The 25,635-nt window shown below is 42.3% G+C and overlaps 1 protein-coding gene across 1 annotated transcript in view; it reads right to left on the minus strand.

Moving 5' to 3' along the window:
- The window catches only part of st6gal2a (ST6 beta-galactosamide alpha-2,6-sialyltranferase 2a), a gene marked incomplete at both ends in the record, with an annotated part of 25,402 nt that extends 208 nt beyond the window's left edge, over window positions 1-25,194 (minus strand). The window contains 5 exons of the mRNA XM_080753169.1: window positions 1-40; window positions 11,294-11,468; window positions 14,900-15,001; window positions 16,843-16,940; window positions 24,219-25,194. The exon at window positions 1-40 is cut by the window's left edge and continues 208 nt beyond it. Coding sequence (XP_080609295.1) covers window positions 1-40; window positions 11,294-11,468; window positions 14,900-15,001; window positions 16,843-16,940; window positions 24,219-25,194 — 1,391 coding nt within the window. The remainder of the gene's footprint in view (window positions 41-11,293; window positions 11,469-14,899; window positions 15,002-16,842; window positions 16,941-24,218) is intronic.
- Between the last annotated feature and the right edge of the window lie 441 nt (window positions 25,195-25,635).

A 25,635-nucleotide genomic window follows, 5' to 3' on the forward strand; every position in this document is an offset into this window, starting at 1 on the left:
ACGTGCACTTCTTCGCACAGCGCCATCATCAGGAGGATGCCTGCAATGAAGACAAATCAAATACGTTAGTTTCAAATAGCTGAGGACCACTTCTGCCTCTCTCAAACGGCTCATCAAACTGGCCAATGGTTAGCCTCATATACAGAGCTGGGAGTGCATCCAGATGGTGTGGTGAACCCAAATACAACAGCGTTTACACTAACTTTGTACCAAGTCTGGTACTTCCATAATCGGAACAATGTAGTGGTGGTGGTGTCTGGGTAAGTTATGTTAAATGCAGAAGTTGAAGGTGAAAATAAAGATCTTGGTATTTTCCGAAAGAGAAGGGCAAATATTCCTGTGTTTGCGTAGCGAATTAACACATTTTGACCAAATCTGACAAGCGTGAAGAGCAAATGTGTGACTTCAACGATAACTTTGTTTCTAGATTAAACACATCTTTAGGGATTACATTTTCTATCTGTCTGTATCTGTGTATGATGTCTGGATATTTTTCAAGTTTTCCTGCAATGTGATTGGGCAGAAACCTGAATGCACAGGTGACTGTATCATGTAATCAATTCCCAACAGATCGCCAAACCTGTATTTTGAGGGAGCGCTGGTTTCAATTCATTCAACCTCCTCGTGTGTTGGCTTAGCTAGTGAGGTGCGGCCTTATCGAGAAATGTATAATTCATTGTACGGTCTAAGCTTAGAGGTCTGCACGCAACACCGTCATGGACGGAGCATAAATTAGGCTCCATGGACTGCAGCTGGGCGAGCAATAGCATCTCTGGTGCGGTGATCACGAGGAGCGCTCCCTCCGTTCTGATGACGGCGAATGGAGGTGGGGTTTGAAGGGCAACTGTTTTGAATCGCTATTATTGTTTACAATCAACAGAAATTACATTTCAATATTGAGAAAATAGTGAGAAATCACAGTACAATCCTAAGAATTCTTCCTCCACACTAGGAGAATCTAAAAGTTTGATGGAATGCATTTTTAAATGTGAGTGCAGTGACCATTTATCCATTTCATCCTATGGGAAGTGAGGTTCATTTGGTGCCGACCTGCACCGACCTATACGGTGATCAGCATGAGAAGCAACACAAAAACATTTAAGCCATGTACCTACAGTACATGTCTTTTGGTTTTCCATTCTTTTCTGTGTCTGGAAAAAGTTAATGTTTTTTCTATCGCCCCTTGTGGTGCTAGGTTTGTTTAAACGATAGGCAATAACAGATATTTTAAGCAATTTCGTAATGAGAATAACATTATATATCGGGAACAAGAAATGGCTACCACGAAATGACTCTAAAACATGCTCATGCATACATTAGCTTAGAGTCCAGTCCCTGCAAACGTTTGACTGCTCTTTCTGCAATGTTCCCTGTGCCACTTCTGCATTGTTTCCCTTTGTCACAAGACAGCTCCTCTCTCAAGAGTTAGATCCCACCCCATGATGAAAATATTTAGCTGCATGCTTTATCTCTGATGTTGTATGCTTGTAAGCTGGCGGTCATCCTTGTATTGCCTCATTTCTATGCTTTGTGGATTAAATATAAGCTTCATGAACTTCTCTCATAACTAACAGATATGCTGCAGACTCAGTGCAGACTTTAATCCACACTCTTTACCTTGGTTCATTATTAACCAGGTAAATCACTTCGCCGTATTCAGGCATTAGATGAGAACGGGAGCCGGAGAGAGGGGTAGCCTCTGCACATGTATCCCAGCAGGCAGCTGTCAAGGCCATCTATGTAACGTGTTTAATGAGCTAGTAGACCCACACTAACCATTTAAAAAAAAGTGCTACTTCACTGATGCAGCAAGCCATTAGTGGAGCATTTCCTCTTTCCAGACAGCAATACCCGTCAACTTGGAGCACATCAAAGCACACTAAGGCAGCAGGATTTCTGCCTGGCCAAGCTCTGAAGAGGTCCATGTGACCAGCCTCTTGAGAGAGGCGGACCAAGGTCATCTCACCCCTGGCACGGAATGACCGCTCTATGAACCGCCGGCATAGCTGTGTGTGCATGCGTGTGTGTGAGTGTGTGTGTGTGTGTGTGTGTGTGTGTGTGTGTGTGTGTGTGTGTGTGTGTGTGTGTGTGTGTGTGTGTGTGTGTGTGTGTGTGTACACATATAGTATGACAATCAAACATCCTCTCTCCCTCTCCAGTTTTACAGGTGTTTCCTAATTCTGTTCCACTGCAAGCATCGGTCAATGGACAACGGCCTCTCCTCCATGCCCTCCAAGACCACGGTCGTCCAGCTAACCCGCAGAGTCTACAGCAACACGGTGGCTTGTGATGCCCATGTACCCAGTGTCCTCCACCAAGGCTGCAGCACCCCAGCAACTGAGCACAGCCACCCTCACGTAGTCACCTCCAGAACAGAAGTACCATCAACAAGGCCATGAGGGAAAGCAGGACCCTGGCCAGAATAAAGCACTTGTCACACACATTACACAAAAAACAAAAGTTCACAGCAGATGATGTCACCAGCAGGTACATTTTCAAGCTATCCAAAGTCCACCTCTGACAGAGTGAGTAGACAGAAATGGTAACGGTACCATAGTGAGTATTAGTGAGAACTGATTTGTAGATTAAGTCGAGAAAAGGTAGTTATCCTTAGTAGCTGGTCACTCACTTACTGTATGCTGCACATTGCCATGTGTAGTGTCTGACAATCTGGTGCCCATTCTCTGCCTCAGTCTGTGACTGTGAACAATACTGCAGAAACTTATGTGAATTGAAGCCGGATGCATCTACAGAGCAACAAGTTGAATTGTGCGCTCTACGTGGGAGCGAATGTTGTGCATGAAGAAAACAGTGTTCTCTTCATTTACGTGTGTGGGCACTGACGTTTTACTGTTTTCTCACTGATTTTTAGATCAGATATCTGGCTTTTAATTATGTCTATGCTAGAGATTGTATAACATGGCTTATTTTTCAAGATTTATTGTTTCATAGAATATTTATTGTATTTGTGAGCCTTAATATTGTGTCAACTGCATTTTTCCTTTTTTAATATAAACTTGCCTTTAATGTAAAAACGTTCAACTTTAAGTAAAAGTCCAAAAGCAAAAAGAACGTGTCAAATCTCCCACAACCACGTTGGTATAAAACAATTAGGACTTAAAGGACCATACTGGTGGACTGGGATGTTTAGCCCAATGACTACGACTCATGGTATACTTCACAGTACTTCCAAACATTTTCCAAAGCATATTGAGGTGTGATTGATTTCCAAGGAAGAGAGTGGAATCCATACATTTCAGTATGGCATGAAACAGAAACTGCCTGTTTTGGTTACATAATTCTCCTGAACTTTATCCTGTGTGACCCCGTAATAATTGGGAGCATTCATGTACGTGCAAATAATTTGTCTGGTGCGACCATAACGGGACGTCAAGTGAACTAAAGCGAGCACTCCACTTTCCTTGACATATAGGAACACACACATGCCTTGTGAGCAGTGGTCATCGACATACGTATTAGCTTGTGGTGGACAGTTTTGTTAAAATTACATTTTTGCCATGGACAAAATTAGTAGACCAACACATAAAGAGCTAACCCTAAATGACCTTCACAGGTCTGTAACTCAGAGTGTACAAATGGAACCAAATGGACCATTTGGTTCCATTTGTACACTCAGAGTTATGGGAGTCCTTGAGAGTAAAACGTTTGAGAACCACTGTCCTACTGACTCCAAATGTAGAGTCTTAGTAAGTCAGTGTCATACATATTCTGAAGCAAACCTGGATACTTGATGTTCAGTAATTGGGTCTTATGATCAAAATAAGAACGTTAAGTCTTGCCACCAATTTATACACACCGTCGGGATGAAATTTGAAACGTCGGATCATGAAATATTAACTAATAATAACAAGCAATAGTATTAGAAAGCATAAAGATATAATAACAACAACGAAGTTTCCGTTTCAAAATCAAAAGGGATGACATTTTTAGACCAGACCATGTTTAGGTCATTTATGAAATAATATTGCTGTGCAATTCAATTTGCAAATCAGTAGTGGGCAGTGCGTAAATGCGGTCACTCTCTCTGTCACTCTCTCTGTCTGTCTTGTCTTGTCTTGTCTTGTCTTGTCTGTCTCTCTCTCTCTCTCTCTCTTACCGCGAACCGGTGTTGTGTGTGAGGCTGCTGGCTTTTCCTCCGAGGTGGAAGGTCTGGTGACGTGAGTTTAGGTCCTGGTTTATCTCTTGCTTTGTAAAAAGAAGACCTTATATCCATTTTGCTTTTTGAAATGAGCTCAAAATAGCACCCTGGTGTTCGCTACAAAGCGATTGGCAGGTGGAAATTCAGAATACGGATGTTTACAAAAAAACAATGATGCTCTGCGCAGGGGCTCTGTGTCTGTACCATGGAGTTAGCACGCTCATCGGTACAACTGTTTGGAGACATCGCAGATCGCTGCTTCGCCAACAGTCCAGTGCTATCTGCGCGACTCAGCGGTGTGTCAGAAAATCTTATTTTGATTAAGTATTTTCAGGTTGAGAACCGAGACAAGCGATTTTCTGAGACGAACATCGTGACGAGAGGCAGGCTGCCTGCTCCACGGGAGAACCGGTGTGCATGCGTAGACTCTAGTCTAGCCTTTTATGTTGCTGTTGGAGTTTTCCCCTCTAGGTAGAGAAATAGTCATAGGAGAACTCACGGTTGCTATCGAGTGCAACAAATTAGCATTGAAACAGTTTCAGAATCAATATGTAGCCCACTGAAAGATGTACAGGATATTTATGACAGCACTCAACCTGCTTGATGCCCGCGAGTATACGCAGCGGTCAATGTAATGATGCATGTATGTACCCTCCACTACACCCCTAGTTGCAGCCTTTATTCTCACTTCATCCTGTTATCTCACAACATTTCTACAAAGGCGTGGGCATAAACATAACATTATTTAGGTTACCATATTTGCATTGCAATTCAGTTACAACTTAAACATTCTAATAATATTAAACAAATGAGCTACCAAATTGAACAAAAAAATGATAATGATAGTTGGATATGTAATTGGAATCCGTGTAGAAGAAATGTGATATTCTCAGCTCTCATGCTCAGTGAAGAGATGGGTGGAACTACATTTTAAATCCTGGAACCGCCACCACAGGATATTGCATACATTGGTGTCCTACCGATGGCTAATTTCACTATTTTATGTTAATTGAAACCATACTATTATATTGGGTTTTGTATAGATCAAAATAATAACAATCGCATACATATATTTTGGTGAGTGCTCATGAATTTGGAGTTGCACCAGTGCAAATAAAAGAAACAAAAAAGAAAATATATTAATTATGAAACTTGCTTTTTCACTACACAGTGAACTTAATTGTGCAGTTATTTCTTGTCGAGTTACCTTGTCTTTGAGTTGCCGTTTTCTTTTGTGTGTGTTTTGTAAAATGTATTTTTTTGCATTTGTGAGCTTTATTTAAAATGGATCGGTGTGGAGAGACAGGAAACCAAGGGCAGAGATAGAGGAGACATGCAAGACAAGATGGGGGTCAGATTTGAACACGGGTCCTCGCACTCAGGAGGAGCATAATGGTCTGGGCACTAACAGGGCTGAACCACCAGACACCACATTGTTGTGTTTTAGTGCATTTCAAAGTGCAGATTCACTTGAAAATCACCTCTGGATAAAAAAGCTCTATATTCTGATAGTAATCATTGTTACATAGTGTTCAATAAACAGGTCTCCAAGTCTCTCCAGCTCTTTAATAAACAAAGTCTATTTTCAAGTGGGTTGCCAATTTAATCTAGTATTAAATACCCATTGTAAACACCTTACATTTTAGAGGGATCCAGTTTAATATTTGTCTGCACACTTCTTTAGGTCATCACTTACAATTTCACTTGTTTATCCTGTATGAGTTCTCTCTCCTGATTGGATATAATTGGTATCCCAACCTGAAAATGTATTTTCTATTTCCTAAAGAGCTGGAGAGACAGGGAGACACCTGTTAATGAACACTTTACAGCAATGATTGCCATCAGAACAACAATGAATCAATAATTTGGGAAAAAGTATAAAATACAGCATTTAAAGATAAAGCCATAACAATTTAGTGGTCTATGTAGATATGGCAGAATCTGTAAATATCGGAAAAGAATAGAACCGGTGCATATAAGAGCCTGGGCTCTTCGTCAAGTCAAACTCGAGAAGCATGTACTGTATATACCCACATAAAAAGACACCCACAGATAATGTAATTTATTTGTGGGTGGAACACCACAATAGAGTAATAAAATATGTACATCCATGTTTACATATCCATATAGTGCAACAGTGAGAAAGAAAGAAATCAAAAGATTCGTTTTTATTATTATTAAATCTAAATAGATTTACATAATCAGGTACTGCAGCTTCAATCATGGGCAACAAGAGATACAAAGTTAAAAAATTACAAAAAGGGATTGATTGTAAAGTCCTCATTCATGCCAAATCCAAAAAGATTCTAACTGTAGCAGCAGCGTGTTCAGATCCTTGTCTTAAAGAGGCCATAATGTGTTTGGCAGAGTTAAGTTAACTAGGCTCTTGGTTGCCGATACTTCATGTATGTTCAAAAATGTGTCTTCAGCGGCCAGTTGTTTTTTCCCACATACCCTGAAGGAGTACGCTGAATGAGAACCTGTATATAGACAATGGCATGTATTGACACCTGTATGGTCCTTTAACATTTTTACGTATGAGGTAGAGGTTTGTCTTTTTACCTGAATCTAGGGGGTAAGCATTTCTGTCACGAGAGCAACACTCATGAGCAACACTCGCTTTCAAAGAGACGGATGCATGATTTGACATGTCAAATATTGAATAGTTTATTATTTAGTCTGTGTACTGTAATTCTTAGTGAATAAACAAAGTTCTTTTTTTCATACACATTTTCTGTACAACTAGAGCCTGTGTGTGTGTGTGTGTGTGTGTGTGTGTGTGTGTGTGTGTGTGTGTGTGTGTGTGTGTGTGTGTGTGTGTGTGTGTGTGTGTGTGTGTGTGTTATAAGGTATAACAACGTATTAGGTTACAACAGGTCTAAATAGGTTAAACTTGGTTCTACCCATATTGCTTTATAGTGCCTGCACTCGGCTTGGCACGTGTATAGACCTTTTTCCAGAGCGCTGCCGTGTAGCTGCACTGTCGGCGCACAGCCACACACACACAAAGGTGCCGCTTGACACCGCAGTTATGGTTGCCGCTCTGAGAAATCGGTCTATGCAGCATTAAAAAGAAAAATCAATCTAAGGAGCTTTATTGGCATGATGACTTGTCAAAGCAAGTGTCAAAACAATCACAATCTCCAAACGTTCACCATTGATGTGTCCAAGAAGTGTATTGGTCCATTGGTTCTCAAAGTGGGGTCCGGGGACCCCCAGGGGTCCTTGGACTTCCAGGGGATCCCCAGCTAAATGATAGTTTAGGAACCAAATGAACCCTTATGGGTATGTAACTCAATGACTTTGGTCCATTTGGTTTTATTTGTACACCGAGTTAAATTAACATTGATTTTACAATATAAATTGGGGTCTCAGAGATAGAAATGCTATTAAATGGGGGTCTGTAGCCTAATACATGTCTGGGGGTCCTTGAAATGAATCACTACTAGAGCCGTAAAAATCTTCTCTTATGGGGGTCCCTGGCATATCTATTCAAATGGGGGCCCACAGGCTAATAAGTGTCAATTTGGGGGTCCTTGACATGAAAAAGTGTGAGAACCACTGCATTAGGCTATGTATGATTTATCATGTGGACTTCTCCATTCATGGAGTTCCGTGCCCATACGGCCACTGACAGTGTCCATATGAGTGTCCGTATGAGTGTCCGTATGAGCGCGGAACGCCATGTATGGAGCTAATTAACGTCACGGACAGAACTGCCCATACAAGGAGATATGCACGCGTGTCGTAAAAACAGGTCTGCGACCCAAAAAAGGTTGCAAATCTATACTGTAGTTGAGAAACACTGGTCTATTATTAATGTACAGCAGCAGTCTTCAACAGGGGGTCCAGGACCCCTAGGGGGTCCCTCAGAGTTACTACAGGGGGTCCTTCAAATCTTTGTGTGTTAGAAACTTGTTTTATTCCCTATATATTTATCAATTGAACCCTAGTGTCCATATTCTGAGAACTTTAGTCAAAAATAGAAGATCTACAAGCTCACAACGCCTCGCACTGCGAGGCCTTATGATCTTGTAGATCAGCTATTTTCGGCAAAGAGCTTTGGTGTAGAGGGGAAAAGGAGCAGAATAAGTACATAATGAAAAGTCAAGTTTATCAAGTATTGACGGTTCAAGTGGTTAAATATCTGAACACAAATTGACATGAATCCAAAATACAATGATGATTGTGCTGTCAAACGATGAAACTATATGGAATCTATGAACAGGTTGTGGGGGTCCCTGCTTCATCTCTCTCTCAACTAAGGGGTCCTTTGCCTGAAAACGTTGAAGACACTTGATGTTCAGCACCGACTTCCTTTGCTCTTGTGGTCATGATGACTGTATTTATTCAAAAGGACAGAAAATTGCACAGCATGTGCCAGGGTCCTACAGCACCAATTACCATGCAGCCATGGCAACTGTCGACTGATGTAAATAACCAAGATGTAATGACAGCATTCGGATCGTAAAGGGAACGCACACAGACATAAAATAAATTGGTTTGGCTACGGGTCCAGTTACAATCTTTTGTCATATCTGCTGGGGAGGTGTGCTGCAACAGTAAGCCATCTTAGAATTCACATGTTGGCTTTCTCATTATGACGTGGGTCAACCACAGGACCATAACTGCCAATTTAGCACAATATATTGGATAAAAGGTTTAATATGCATGTTTTGTTATAATTTAACAATAACATAATGCAATTATTATAATATATGATATATGTATGTGCCTGCCTATATTGTTGTGCAAGATAGATAGATTGGCATATATTGTACATGCGCGCATCAGGGTTTCCGCTAGGCATTTTTGGGGCCGGCCACGTTGGCCGGCAGGATTATATTTTACCGGCCAATCAATTAATTTATCGGCCATATTATATTGAACGTCACATACGTGTTTGCAGATGAGATACTGTATCTGCATGGTGCACCCAACTGATAATTACACCATTTTATGTTTGCGCTGGGCTTCCTTCCTCTTTATCACAGATGCAATTGCAATATGTTCCAACAAAATAATATCCTAACTATCTACTTATGTAGCCTAGAGGTATCGCTTGCCAAAAAAAAGAAGTGAATAGGTTAAAGTGGGCGCGCAACTCAAGCGAACCGTTTGCGCGCCCTGCCACACAGTGGCCTACAAATTAATAAGTTAATAGTATATGATTTTGGCTTCACGTCTCATTAAACCTTTTACACACATTTGTTTTATTTTGTTAATGTTATGTTATGATGGCGCAAGGAAGGTTGACTTGCCTCTGTTGCTTTGACCACAATGGCATCACATCCATGCGATCATAAAGTCATGTGCGTGCTTGTATAATATCCATGATTCCACAGAGTTCGGGTCCCTTTTTCATTATCGTCTACTCTACTGGGTCCAGCTTGATTACCTCGGAAGAACCCCAGTTCTGTTCTGATTATAACACTTATTACAAGGTGCTGGAACTGTCAGCTGTGAAACGTGATGTGTGCTTCTCCGTAAGGCCGTGTGCGTGTCTAAAATAGCAGACATACAAGCTCACAGCGTCGCGCGTTTCACCTTGTTGTGAGCTTGAAGCTCTGATATTTCCAATGCACAGCGCAGTAGAGATGGGATTTATGGCCCTTTGAAGTGAGCCGGATCTCTGGGATCCGTTCCTTTCAAAGAGCCGTTCAAAAGACTGGCTCATTCTAGCTCACAATGCTATCGTTCATTTCAAAGAGCCGTTCAAAAGACTCGATTCGTTCGCGAACGTCCCACCTCTACAGCGCAGCATGAAGCAGCAGCAGTGGCGGTGAGCTCCGCTGTCGTCAGACAGACTCACAGAACATGATACAAATTTAAAATTATGATAGGTTTTAACTCTTTGAGTGCCACCCCGTTCACCACTAGAGGGCGCCCAGTGGCCATAGAAAATCCCATAGAGATATGCTGGTATATGCAGAAGCCCTGCAGCCATGACTTGCCTGAACACTTTCCTTTGTGCATGTACAGGAAGAGGATGAAGTTAGCTTGAAGTTAGCTATTGGTTACCAAGCATTTTAGAAGCCTTATTTTCGTCAACTTAGCCATGATTAAACCTTGCACACCTCATGCATGGGAAAAAAACAGAGAAGAATGAGCTCTAAAAAATCCAATGCAATCCTGGATTGCATTGATGTGGATTTGTGCAGTTTGTTCACAGCTTTCAAACAAAAAAATCCGATTGGAAATCCGTTCAGGCATTCTTGAGATAATCGCCATTATGTTTTACATGTTATGTAAACAAACATGGCTGCCCTGTATGTTAGATGGGGTTGTATGGGGGTGGAACATGCAAAATCGCGATTGAAATCATGTTCACTAGATTTGATGGGGTCCAAAAAAAAAAAAAATTTTTTTTTTTTTTTTTTTTATATCCCGAACATGTTCGGGATAGGCACTCTGGTATGCGATAATATATCCCGAACATATTCGGGATAGGCACTCAATGAGTTAATGGTTGTAGCTTTACTACTTTAGACAAATAATTATGTGAATAATAAGATTAAATGATAAAATAGCCTAAGAGGCATTTTCCCAGCCGGCCACGGTGGCCGGTGGACTTTATAATTACCGGCCAATTAAACATTTAACCGGCCAATGGCCGGTAAATACCGGCTAACGGAATCTCTGGCGCGCATCTGTGTGTGTGTGTGTGTGTGTGTGTGTGTGTGTGTGTGTGTGTGTGTGTGTGTGTGTGTGTGTGTGCGTGAACGCATGGGTGCATCTGTCTGTGTACCATATCTCATTGGCAGACACCACACAATGATGAATGGGAGCAGATGGAGAGGTGCAGGAGAGTGTGAGAGATGGGGGCACCACTAGTATAAGTCCTCTATGATATCCACAGTCTCACTGCTTTGAAGAGTAATTCAGAGTCGATCTGTACGCCTCGTGGACAGCATCAGAGGAAGACGTGGAACATTTCATCAAATCCCTCAGTACAAAGGTGCGAGGCTGTGTGCGCAGAACTGCGCACAATCATGCACACTAATGCAGAAGCAAAGGGATACATACGTACAGTATAGGACAGAACGCAGGGGAGAGAGGATTATGGCAGGAGTGTGGTATTTGCATATGCTTGCTTGCGTGTGTGTGCCTGCGTGCGTTTGCGTGCGTGCTCACCTATAAACCCAGAGGAAGGCGGGTTGGGCTGGATGTTCTCCTGCGTGTTTCCCTGAATCACATCCCAGAGCTGCCAGACGTAACCGGGGTGAAGGACGTAGAAGGGCTGGCCAGGGTCCTGCCTGCGGCGCTCTACATATGGGCTGAACAGGTTGTAGTCTGGGCTGGCATACCACTGAGGAAGAGAGGGTGGGGAACGGAGAAGGCACATTACAGTCTGCAACACAAGAGTACATGGTCTGCTGGACATGCCAGGACCTCAAATACCTCTTCACTCGCTCCTCATCAACTTTAACTCTGACAGTGTACAAATGGACGCTTACAGGTCCATTTGGTTCTTGTACACGTGAACCATAGCATCCCTATTCTAGACAAATATTCTGGGCGATTATTTGTTTAAAAAAATAGGCAAACGTTTGAAGATTAGCTCAAAATGTGTTGCATTGTGATGCGTTTTGATTGCCCACTTGAATTTAACTCATGAGGGAAAGGCTCAATTAACCATTTTGACACATTTTGTACTTACATCCAGGGACATGCTGGGCCCCTAGATCAGCCCGGGAAAAAGAGTTGGAGAGGCCCTCATTGCGCGCTATAGAGAGAGATAGCGCTGCTGCTACTCAAAGATTTGCCATTTCAGATCATGACAAGTGACAAGCCAGTGGGCCAATTACATGAGTTATATTTCGTCGTTGTCGGGTGGAAACCTTGTATGTCCAAAACCGTTTGTTTTGTATTTATCATTTTAAAAATGATTTAAACTAGTGAAAACAGCCGATCTACACAACGCCTCGCGGTGCGAGGCGTTGTGTACTTGTAGATCTGCTGTTTTCACTACTTTTGTGTGAAGGCCTTGTATGATGAAATTTGAAACTTCGAGATACGAGGTTTCTGCCCGACAGTGACGATTTACTTTGTTGGCCGCCCAGCCTTCAAAATGGAACGAACGCCGACATTTTATTTTTAATTCTTTCCTAATGGCCTGCCTGGACCGGCTGGGAATGAACCGGCCGTTCGGGAGTTGTCCCGCTTTTCCCAATGGCCAGCACGTCCCTGCTTACATCATACTCAGGTGGGGAACTCCCACGACTATGATGTGAGAATATAGCTGTTCAGTTTAACAGAGATGGCAATGAAAGACTTCAATTGATTTGTTATCTAGCTTGTACTAGTGTTCAATTCTTTATTATGCAAATTAGTGTTGGGCGTGAGGAGTAGAATTAAAGTCCTCCCGATGGGGGAGTCAGTAGGGTACAACAGCAGTGACAACACAAAAATGTGTGTAAGGAGGAATCAATTGGAAAAATCACATTGGGGAGAAAAAGGGGAACAAAATAATTTAAAATTTAAAAATCACACCTGTGTGAAGTGAGTGGTGTTGATGATGATGATAGACCCACATGATGTCTCATCATTATATTGTCCAATCAGAAAAGGGACATAAGGTTACGTAATAAGTATTTGATGGCCTGTCTATTTTGCATGGACATTCGGTTACATAATAGACCCTCCAGAAACCCTTTGCGATTAAATATGCAGGGGTTTTATGTGATTTTATGCTGTGAAATTGCGAAATATGCAGAAAGTTATGAAATATGCTAAAAGTTGCGAAATTGTGAAATATGCAGAATATGTGAAAAGTTGCGAAATATGCAAAATGTAGCAAAATATGTGGGTGGAAATATGCGATTATGCACCCTTTTTGTAAAAATAAAAAATGCTACCCCCGCATAATCTGCGACATTTGGCTGATTATGTGGGAAATTCTGCGATCACATAATCGCATTTTTCTGGAGGGTCAAACATAATAAGTATTTGATGGCCTGTACATTTTGCATGGACAATTTGGACACACATGGACATCTTACAATAAATGCGAGAAGTCTCTGCGTGCGTGCGTGCGTGTGTGTTTGTGTGTGTATGTAATCCGCATATCTCGAGAACCGTTCGCCCCACCGGCCCAAAGGGCGGCCGAGCTTCTACTACACATAAAGCCACATATTGGAGCGGGTAGTACCGCTCAAAAAAATAAGGCTATTATGTGGTTCAGTAGAGTTCTATATGTTGCAGGCAGCTAAGAGAAATGGGTTTATAATGAACAAGAAGTACACAGGGAGAACACACACAAAAGCTAATTTAACCCAACTGAAAAAAGTGATTGTGTATTTGACAAGTAATCAACCTTTCTCCTATATGAAGCATGGTAAATTAGCTGTTTTTGTAATGAGCTTGTCAAAGACTTCTGCCCATAAGTCCGACATCTCATAACTCTGACTACGTGACTATGTGTGCGGTTAGGGTTAGGGATAGGGATAGGGTTAGTAATGGCGCGAGTCAGACCAACGCGACGTCGGAGAAATGCGCCGTTGGCACAATGACACGGCACCCCAGCATGGGCACTAGGCCTGGAAAATATCAAGGTTCATTGGGGCTATAGACAAATGACCTCACCTGCAAAGAATAAAAGGTTGGGAACACTCAGACTACACCACTAACAATAGTCCATCCTTTAGAAGGAACACTCAGAACAGGGAAGGGAAAAAAACATTCTTAAATTGAGGCCACTCCATTTCAAGGTCACACTACAATTAATTCAAATTGTGAGACAATGAAGGAGAACATAGCAATTCAGATGGTTACGGGTGGATCAAGGTAAGGAGGGGTGTGATCCAATTTCAATTTTGCAGTGCAAATCCTGGTATATTAAGCCTTCAGAAGGCTTCGAAGTCTTTTCTCTCTTGCATGGTGCAAAAGGCACATTCCCCTGAATAATCAGGGAGCTATATGTCAGGAGAGAGAGAGGGGGAGTAAAGGGAGTACGGCAGCGATGGCAAGTGGCAGAGAGATGCGGAGCTGATTTGGCCAGCCATCAGATGACGCAAAAGCAATAAAATGACAGGTTGTAGACTGGAACGGAGGGTGGGGGGTGGGGAAGTGGGAGCCATTTGAGGAAGGGGGGTACAGGTGCAGGATAAAAATAGCAGCAGCGTCACAACCGATAACCCTGAACACATAACGCTGAGAGCGAAGACGCCGAGGGAAACGGTGCACAGCGAGTGAGTGTGGTACAGATGAAGGGTGGAACTGGATCGGTATTCCACTGATGGGCAGAGATGAGGGGGCAGAGGGCAGAGACAAGAGGCGAGTAGACAAAGGATTGGGAAAGGGAATCACAACGTTAGATGGTGGATGGCAGTGGGGGGGGGGGGGGGGGGGGGTTGGAGAAGGAGGCGGGGAAGTAAAAGGTCGATGTGTGATAAGCAGCAATGTAACGTTTGTGCATGTCCTCCACACACACACACACACACACACACACACACACACACACACACACACACACACACACACACACACACACACACACACACACACACACACACACACACACACACACACACACACACACACACACACACACCTATGTAGTTATGGCATGGTGACAAACAAATGTAACCTTTCCATGCATGGCCTTTGCTACTTACGCCCCCTCAGGATTGCAAGCGTAACCTTGGTACACTTATGACCCAATTCAATATGACCTTGCTGTCTACATCCAGTCCTATCCATACATACATACAAATACATCCAGTATTTGATAAGACATACCTTGTGCAGGTTGAGGGCATAAGGGGCAGGGTCCCAGGCCACCAGGGTCACGTTCTTGTAGAGAGAGCTGGTGTTGAATCGATGTTTAGGATTGGCCAGAATCTGCAGGTGGGTCATCCATAATGGAAGTCAATGTACAGTGCTTTTTGACCAAATAAATATGTGAGAGCTTTAATGAACTATTGAAAAATAGCAGCTCACAGCGTGCCGCGCTGCGAGCTTGTAGATCTGCTATTTTTGAAAAATCATGAAAATTTGTGCAAATCTTTGAATAAATGTATTTTTAAAGCGAACGTTTGTAACTCAAATTTTGCTTCTGGGTGGTTCCCGGAACCAAATATTTTGACATGGGGGTCTGTGGCTAAATACATATCATGTTGGGGGTCCTTCACATGAAAAGGTTTAGAACCACTGACATGGTAGTCTCTCAAGAACAGACTAACTGAGCTCCAGTTAACTTTGACGATGGCTAGCCAGATTGCTGACATAGAAACATAGGTTTTTCCAAAAACCTTAGAAGGATTCAAAAGACACTTATAGAATCGGGTCAAAATTCTTAATTTCACCATTTTTCAAAAATAGCAGATCTACAAGCTCGCAGCCGCGCTGTGAGCTTGTATATCTGCTATTTTTCAGTAGTTAAAGCATAAAATAATAAATCACTGCAGCGACTCAGGTTCTATGCCCTGCAGCGGTGCTTCTGGCTGGCCCGGGCATTCCAATATACACAGTAATTGGCAGCGGGTCACTACAGGTGTGAAGCCAGTGAGGGATCATTATTGATGTCATAGTTCCGACCTCCCATTATTCCGACCCGACCAGTGGCGACCACCTAAACCTAAGCTTAACCCTAACCTCAGTAAAACCAACGCTGGTGAATGCTAACCTGGTGAACTGCTGATGCTGGTGAATTCTAAGCTGGTGAAATGCTAACCTGCCGACGCTGGTGAATGCCAACCTGGTGAATGTTAACCTGGTCGGACTATTGAGAGGTCGGACTTATGATCAGTCCCCATCGTCATTGCTGGGTATAAACCTCCCATGTCCAAAACTGTTACTTTTTAGAAAAAAGGGGAAAAAACTGTGTTACCAATAGATCCAATGACATCGACAATATTCTTGTTGCTGCACTAGCAACCCCTGCTGGTTGGCTAAGAAGTCTGTTTGGCAGGGAGGGCAACCTCCCTGTGAAATGCAGTGGTGGAAAAAAGTACTGAAGTAAAAGTATCAATACTGAATAACAGAAATAGAAATACCCTGTTACAAATAAAAGTCCGGAATTCAAAATGTACTTGAGTAAAAGTAAGAAAGTATTGGAAATTGGAAATACTCAAGTAATGTACAAATACCTCAAAACTGTACTTAAGTACAGTACTTAGGTAAATGTACATAGTTACTTTACACCACTGCTAGTGCTGGCTGGCTGCCAGGTGAAAAACAGTGGCTGGCGTCTCTATGATTACCACAGGAGGCACATGGTTGACTTTATCCTGCACCCGACGAGTGGAAAAATGTTCATCCCATCATCACGGGTACATTTGCCTCCTGGCTCATTATAGGCTATTCAAAAGACATGTTCGTACAGAACCTCAAAGCTTGAGGAAGACTGCAACACTAAGAGGGTAACAACAGCATTCGCTTTGTAGTCACAAAAAAAAAAAACACTTGGCGCGTGTGTGTGTGTGTGTGTGTGTGTGTGTGTGTGTGTGTGCGCGCACACCTTCAAATATGCGCGTCCATGTGAAACACAATTGCCCACTGTAAGTGCATGTGTGCATTTATATGTCCGTTTTGTGTGAGTCATCATGGTTCATTCACATGCAAAGCACATCACATTGGTGAGGCCGCATTCCCTTCGTGTGTTTTAGTGAGTCATTGACCATCTAGGGAAGCGTCAGTTATATGGTCTTTACCATTCATCCTGTAAAGCCGTACACACTCACCTGTGAGTTAATGATGCGAATGGTCGTTCGGTTCCCCACATCTTTTTCGTATCCCTCTGTTGGTGCAGCATTGAACCGCAAAACTGCATCATGGGAATCTGATGGAAACATCAGAGAGCAGGCTTTACATAAAAATATAATGTAAATAATGCGTATTTATTAAGAACCAATAACCGACTTAATCTTGCTCAAGTCGGTTAGTCGATTCCTCAAAAATCTGTTTCCCCCCTAATTTTGTACAATTTATTTCTTAGATATGATCGACTAAATTGATTACTCTGACTAACCACTTAACCCTGTATGATACTGTACAATTACGTCCTGTCGTGATTCATTGTGATTTTACAGATCTGCTATTTGATATCTGCCATTTACAATGGTTCATTCATCGTAATTGGAGCAAATATTTGAAATAATTGTGATACTGATTTGGAAGTCATATCGCCCCGCCCCAGTTCAAATGATGTGTGCATGCCGTGCACACATTGCACACAACCTGTAAGCACACACACAAGCACATAAACAGTAGTAGGAAAATTCAGTGGATGTTCATTATAGTCCGTAAAATCTGAACTTCTAAGGTGTGCACCTGTAGCATGAAGAAACAGCCACTTTCAATCTGCATTAGAAAAAGATGCCTGCTAGACTCATATGAGAAGGCAGAGTGCTCTCTGGTGGTTAACTTGGATAACTGCAAAAAAAACACCACAAAGAGCTGTGCATGGAGGTTTAAACTCCCCTACAATACGATTCACCTTATAACGCCCTTCACAAACAACTATGAAAACCTCAATATGATAGATGGTTACAGTTATAATTAGAAAGGGGTATTATCTGTGTATCCAGTGATCGATCAGTGCATTTCACTTCAGTGCTATAGGGCAAGGATGAATGATACTTAAAGGTTGATCTGACACTAGAATGGATGAGCTCCCAGCTTTAGTCCCGAGCCTCCTTCATCACTGCCACCAGTCAACTGTTGAAACATAATTTTGTATACAGTACATAAACCCTCTCCTCGTACTCCAGGAGTACATTGTTCGCTTGCCGTGACATTGAGGCTGTACCTCCCCACACACACACACACACACACACACTGCTCAGGGCGAGTGCCTTCTCAGCGTTACTTTTCAAAGCAGGGGCTTTTATCGAAATCTCCACACCATGATTAGGTTGAGCAGAAGAAGGCAGCATACTGCTGACAAGGACAGGATGATTAGATCAAACAGAATGCAGGTGTTAGAACCCCATGCCCCACCCCATCCTCTTAATGGTCACCGTGTGAATATGGTCAAAATGCAATGGCCTGTACCCTTTGGTGGCAGAGGAAAAGAGAACTCCCTGATGTTTGGTACGTCATCCAGCATAAGAGCTATTTTTGCAAAGTCACCAGTGTTCTGGAAGGCTTTTCTCAACGAAATATGATTAAATATTAAATAGGATGGATATAAGCTTACTCAAAATTGCTGATGCATGGTCTAACTCTAAATAATCTATTTTTCAGAGGGAAACCCCAGATACGTCCCTTAAAATATACTGGTTCTAGTACTCTGAGGAGGTGCAAGTTGCAACATGTGAAGAGAACAGTGCACAAGCAGATGTGTGTGTGTGTGTGTGTGTGTGTGTGTGTGTGTGTGTGTGTGTGTGTGTGTGTGTGTGTGTGTGTGTGTGTGTGTGTGTGTGTGTGTGTGTGAACAAGGAAAGGTGGATGCTGTAATGCACTTGCTACGTTACTTAATGGTTAATGTTTTATTTATTTAGTATGCACATGTTGATTTTAATTCAAATATGTCTTAATTCTTTTACGGATAGTGCATAGTTTTTTTTATCCAGTGGTTCACAAACGTTTTAGTTCGAGACCCAAAAGAAACCAAACTAGTGAAAACAGACAATCTACCAGCTTGTGAGCTGCCTTGTAGATCTGCTATTTTCACTACTTCTTAAAATAATTATTCTGAGATTTATTTCTGAACCTTTTCGCTATTTTTTGAGTAATCTTTTGAAATAATGTAATTTTTAAAAAAAAGAAAAAAAGAAAAGGGGATATTTACTTGCAACCCATTTGTTTGGGAACCACTGTTTTAATCCATTCTACAGTGTATGCTGAAAAGCAGTGCTGTGTTCTACCTGTAACGCACGTATGCGGCGTCTGCTGTCGGAAATAAAAATATGAATTGCGTCTGCCCTCGTGAACCTTTCAAAGTAGCGTATTTGATAGGCATTATGCACTGGCGTATGGTCTGGCCACACGGAATAGCCATGGATCATAGATTATAGTATGCCCTCAAAAAAGGTCTAGAACACACCACTGCTGAAAACGCCATAATCAAAATAGAAATTCATCAGCTACCACACTTAAAACTTTGGATTAAGGTGACAGCTACAGTATAATACCCATCATTGCATACTGTATAATACGGTTGGATGGCCCTCTCTGGAATTACTTTGAATATGAGAGAAAGAGAGAAGTTGTATGTCTTAACATTCCTGCCACTCTCCACAATATGATGTTTTGTTGATTTCTTATTAGACAATACCTTTTACTGAGCTTTTTAATCTCACCCCTGACAAATACCCCATATTACATAAAAGACTAACACTAAAACTAGATCAAAACTAAACTAAAACTAAGCATTTTCAAAAAATAAAAACAAAACGAAACTAGCAACCCCACTTTAAAAACGAATTAAAACTAAACTGTAATTGAAAACAAAACCTCAAAACGAATAAAAACTAATGAAAAAATCCAAAACTATGATAACCTTGCTTCAAACTCCATTTTATCCGTGATAGATTCAATGAAAACCGTCCTTTTTTTCTGGTAACTCCTGACACCCTCATAATACGTGGGCAGGCCTTGTTTTTTCGATAACTTGAAAGTGAAATATCCCTTTAAATTCTCTTTTGGAGTGGAAAGAGAATCATAAGCACTCTCAGGACTACTTGATGCTTGAGATTCCATATGCCTCCACTGAGTTCGGAAAGGCAGCTTTCAAGTGTGGTGCCGAACATACCTGGAACACTTTACATAAATCATGCGATGGAATTTTCTCTTGATCATGTTATTTTATTCACTTATGTATTCTGTATATCAGCCAGGGGTCTTCAACTTTTTCAGGCCAAGGATCCCTTAGTTGAGAGAGAGATGAAGCAGAAGCAGGGACCCCCACAACTCATAGATACCATATAGTTTCATCGTTTGACGGCACAATCATCAGTGTATATTTTGGATTCATGTCAATTTGTGTTTTCAGATATTTAACCACTTGAACCGTCAATACTTAATAAACTTGATCTTACACTCTGTTCTTAGTCTGCTCTTTTCCCCCTCTACACCAAACCTCTTTGCCGAAAATAGCCATTCTACAAGCTGTGAGCTTGTAGATCTGCTATTTTTGGCCAAAGTTCTCCGAATATGGACCCATATAGGGTTCAAGTGGTGAATATAAAAAAGATTTGGAGGACCCCCTGTAGTAACTCTGCGGACCCCCTAGGGGCCAGGACAACCTGTTGAAGACCCTTGCTGTATATATCTTGGCATATTGTTTTTTTGTTTGTGTTGTTGTAACCTCGACACCGCTGAAAAAGAGGGTCCCTGCCCTCAGTGTGTATTCCTAGAATTTAAATAAAGGTTGAAATTAAATTAAATTAAATAGCTTAAATACTGTATAGCAGTTCCCTCTACTGATAACACCGTTGAGCAGTGCTGCTGTTTCATAAGCAAATATTTGAATTGAATTTGAAGATATAGCAACAGAAATAGAGCAAAAATCTTAAAATGATCAATTATAAAATCATGAATTTAGTTAATCCTGTATAGTTACCTTACAGTTGGGATCTACTACTAGAAAGTACAGTGAAATGTAAATTTAAATATGCTTTATTGCCATCTGTTGCCATGACAATACTGTATATATAGCACTAATAGCAGTGTTAAAATACAAATCGTCATCATCATCATCATCAATCATCACTGAAACTGACAAATGATGGGAAGCTAGATTCCTATTACCCTGCTGTTCATACTATCCACCACATGATGGCAGCAAAACATTACAGACTGAAACTAAACTATTTCGAACACTGAAGACAGCACTGCAGTCATCAGTCACACTTTCATTATAAAACATGACTGCAAGCCCTGTAGAAAGGGGTCATGGTACTCGCGTAGCTACTTCCAGTAATCGTTCATTTCTGCGTCGTTCCCAACAATACTATGTTTTGAAGAAGTGGGGCCTTCTGGGAAGGATAGTCACAAGGGTAAAAGCAAATGGAGCGAGCTGGATCAATGCAGTTTGAATTCCTGCTGAAGCTAATCTCAAGAATTAATGTAGCCCAGATATGCCTGCCTGACATTGTCAGTTCAATAATTAATGAGCTTATTACATCATTACATTACACCATTTATCTTGTCACTAAGTCCCTTGTCATGCAACATTCTCTTTTTCTCAGAATTGAACACTATGATAATGAGTCTATGAGCTAGTTCTGCTGCTGGTTGTGCACAATAACCCCAGGACGATGTTCATGTATTATACAGCTGCATTAAAGCAGCAGAACAGTGAAAAAGTCCCATACAAGTCCAATATCCCCTAACCTTTCTCCTATATGCTGCTGAAGAATCTTGTTCCTCTTCATGAACTGACTGGGATTTTATTTCAAATTTGTATTATTTGGTTTTTAGTATTGTAGTATTTTAGCATCTTTTAACTAGGAGTATTTTTCTAGATTATAGTAAGCTAGTGGAACAAAATGTAATTATTTCATGTACGGTATATGTTGAATGACAATAAAGCCATCTATTCCAGCCAGGTGGCTCTTCCCTATATTCATCTATAGCAGTGGTTTTCTGGATCAGGGCCCACGAAAACATTGAAAATCTTGTGGGCCAGGAAAGCGTGCCTTTTTCGGAGCATGTTGAAGTGCAATCAATCGATTGTGTTCCGGGTTGGATCAATGAAACTAACGTAGTATACTTTAACTTCTTGTGTTTCAGTATCACACAATGAAAACAAGGTTTTAAAGGAAAAATACCATGATATGTTATCAAAACAGTCTTAGTGTTTTGCCAATTATTTGGGACCCACTTGTGAATCTGCCAGTCATTAGCCACAGTGACAGAACGAGTGTTTAGACTCATAACCAAATTACATGTTTGACATATGTAGTTTTATCAAACTACATGTTTTTCATTAAGTTAGTACGAACGGATCCCAATGCAAACAAGTCATCTTTGCGCTTTCTTGTGGTCTAAATCCTTTCAGTAGACCTTTTCTACCTCTGAACTGTACCGTCCTGTACTATTCCTATGCAAACTTCTAATAAAGTATTCAATCAATCAATCAAATGTGCTGAGGGGGTAATCTGTCTGCCAACATTCCATTAATTTAAACAACAAACAAGACCAGATCAATATTTGGTTATTATTTACTAAAGGGATGATGACACTAGATGGTGATTATTCATAGGGAGTGAACTACTCCTGTAAGCATTATTTTATACTTTGTCGCACAGTGGTGTCGGCTATTCCCCTTTATTTATTTTTACTTTTTGACTGTAGTGATAAGCCTAAAATAGGTTTTAATTATCAATTGGTTTCATGTACAGTAATTATGAATAATTTATGTTTTTATAAGCGATTAAAATCGATCAGTGTGATTAACTGCTGCACCACTAATTATATATAATGCACGGCTTGACATTAACTTTTTGAGGCATTTACAAGTACATTTCCCATTCATTTGTCCGGTTACAAAAGTCACAAAATTAGCCATTTCACAGTTATTGTGAAAGTTACTTGCCTGTGTCTAGTGATAATCTGTGAACTGATCTACAATTCTAAATATACACAGGACAGTGTTATCTACTACACACAACAGGACAAGGTAGACAGGGAGCCCTATATCCTTTTTAATGTTTAAGTTAGCCCCAAGCAGCTGAGCCTGAGAATTGCAATGTCTTTGAGATGGAGCTACTGTATATTATAGCTCGATAACCAGGGGGGGGGGGGGGTTCGTTTCTCTAGTGAAGCCATCTGTCCCTTACTTCACACACTTCCCACTCCCAATAGAGATGCCAATGTCTCTACACGAAGCACACATGCACATTTTAAGTATGAAATATTACATATTACAGGACACACTGAGGCACGCAATAGAATAAAGCACAACCCAGTCAAACAAACCATGCATGCAATAAGACAACAGCACGCGCGCGCGCGCGCACGCACGCACGCACGCACGCACAATTAGCTATAGACACCCCCTCAAACACTACAGACTGAAAAGCCCTACTCCCTGTAAGATCTTTCCGTTTCCATTCATTTCCTGATGCAACTGAACCTGGTGGTCCTATACAGTCAGCTATCCTTCAAGGCACACCCGATAGTACAGGTTTGCATTGTACAATACAGAGGATCAGACTCTACCTCACAACGGAGTCTGCCCAGATCGAAGCCTCAGTCATTTGCATGGCATCCTTTTACATTCAGGACCCTTCCTGCACACCTAGATCAGCTGTCTGTCTGTCTGTCCCTTCCACTCATCACCCTGGCCATCTCTCCAAGCATCCATAGATGCTCTCCATCCTGGACCCCCTTCCCTCAGTCAGGACTGCAGACTCACTATTTTCTGTTGCAGTCTGAAAACTCCCCACATCCAACTCTACCTCACCCCCTAGCACTCCTCATTTCTTGTATGTATCATTTCTTGTTGCTTATGTTGGTTACTTGTTCATGTATGTACTGTAAACTATTTAAATAATAGACATAATAATTATTTGTGGACAAGCAAACAGTACAGTATAATATACTGTACTGTTTGCTTGTCCACAAATGCTAAGTTAGAATGTTATTTAGTTAAGCATGCCGTTTAGAAAAACACCACTGTAGGTTTTGTGTGTACCTGGTATCCTAATGACTTTGGTGTTGTCTTTATAGTTTTTCTTTGCACCCCATTTACTTCATCATTTTCTTGTCATTTGTTGGCTACTCTGATTTTGCACTTTGTAGGCCTAGGTCACTGTGGATAAAAGCGTCATACTGGTGATTACCAAATGTTATGGCAAGAAAAGGTATGGGAAAGTGTGAAATGACAATAATCGATCTGAAGAGAAAAAGAATCCAAAGAAACTATAATTTTCCCCCTGCACACACCATTTCAGAGCAGGAGATCTTGTAATGATTATTGTGGATCAATGCTATAGTTCCATTTTCTGACACTGTCAAACCCTCCCTTGACCGACCCAAAGATGTATTACAGTGCACGAAATCGTTTTATAATTCATGGAGATGAACATCAAGGAACAACTGGCTGTGTAGTTTCCACATCACCTAACTTATATAGCACTCATTCAATACCCCAGTACTTTCAACTTACCAATCTCCTTGCCTAGTCCTGAGTGCAGGATAGCCCCTGCTGAGGTGACCACAGCGCAGGTCTTGAAGCGGCTGTGGTCCTGCCATCTGTGGAGCTGCTCCAGGGGAAGGGCGGGCACCAGATGGGCCCAGCCCAGCGAGGAAAAGGGCTGCTCTGATCCGTCCACTGTCCTCAGCCTTGCCTGAGCCTTCAGTTGACACAGCAGCTCCTTTGCACTTTGTGCAGTCCTGCGGCGTCCCTTGTAGGCTACATGGTGCTTGTTGGCACTCAGGTAGTCCTTCATGGCGCGTTGCAACCGAGGGCTCAGCATACCGGCAGACACACGGCCCCGCCACAACCGCTGCACCACCGACGCAGACTTGGAGAAGTAGTACTCCTCCAGGTCGGAGGAGTCTCCTCCTCCTGCCCTGCCACCTACCGCGATCCTCCTGCCATTTCCCACCTCTTCCCCATCATCCTCGTCCTCCTCTTCCTCTCCGCCGTGACGACGCGCGGCTCTGTTCAGGTGCTCGATGGCACGGGCAGCTCTCTCGCGGCTCTGCGCCACGGGGTCCGAATGAGAGCCCACGTTCTCCGTGCCGAAGGAGGACCAGGCAGCCAGGCTCTGGGGGTCTAGGTAATCTGGGCGGCTGGCCTCCTGGCTGGCATACACGCCATAGGGACTCTGGCTCCCCTCCAGGCTGGACTCCTGGGTGACAGGGCTGGCCGAGGGCTCCCGGTCTACGACAGCAGGGGCGGTGGTCAAGGCGGAGGGCAATTCGGGCCTGGAACTCATGATGGCGCTCTGCTGATGGGACGCCTGTATGGAGGCCAGCCGCCGCGTGTCCGGGTGCTGGGAGAGGGTGGAGCCAGCAGAGGACAGGGGCTCGTCCACACGAGCATCCAAGAAGTACGAGAGGAGGGCCAGGAAGAGGAGAGCCCAGGCCAGCATTCCCACCAGGATGAGCCTCCGCCACTGCCTCATGCTGGACTTCATCACCTCTCAGTCACATGCACTCCTTTTCAGCTGGCCCTGCCCTCCGCTCTCGCAGCCCTGCAGCCCAGACTCAGCCCAGAGGTCAGCCGGAAGGCCTGGAAAATGGAAAGGGCAGATACAGAATGTTATAGCATAGTGATCAACTGAACAAAATGTGTAACAGAAAATGACGGTCACGTATCTCCCGATTAGGGAGTCTTACTGGTTTAACAGTCCCAGTCATATCAATGAAAGCTCTTTCATCTCTGGATATGTCTCTGAGACGTCAGGCAGGCAACCACAAGCATGCCAACCGAAGTACAAATCAGAAAATAAGCCAAATTGATACAAGACCTACTGTCTGTACAAACTAAAAAGAAAAAGAAAGAATCCTACCCGTCTGTAAACAGAAATGTTATTGTCATACTCCTTCAGTGAAATAATTGAGAAACTGGACAGGCT

This window comes from Nannobrachium achirus (genome assembly GCF_963921795.1).
Source record: "Nannobrachium achirus genome assembly, chromosome: 22".
Classification (NCBI taxonomy): Eukaryota; Metazoa; Chordata; class Actinopteri; order Myctophiformes; family Myctophidae; genus Nannobrachium; species Nannobrachium achirus.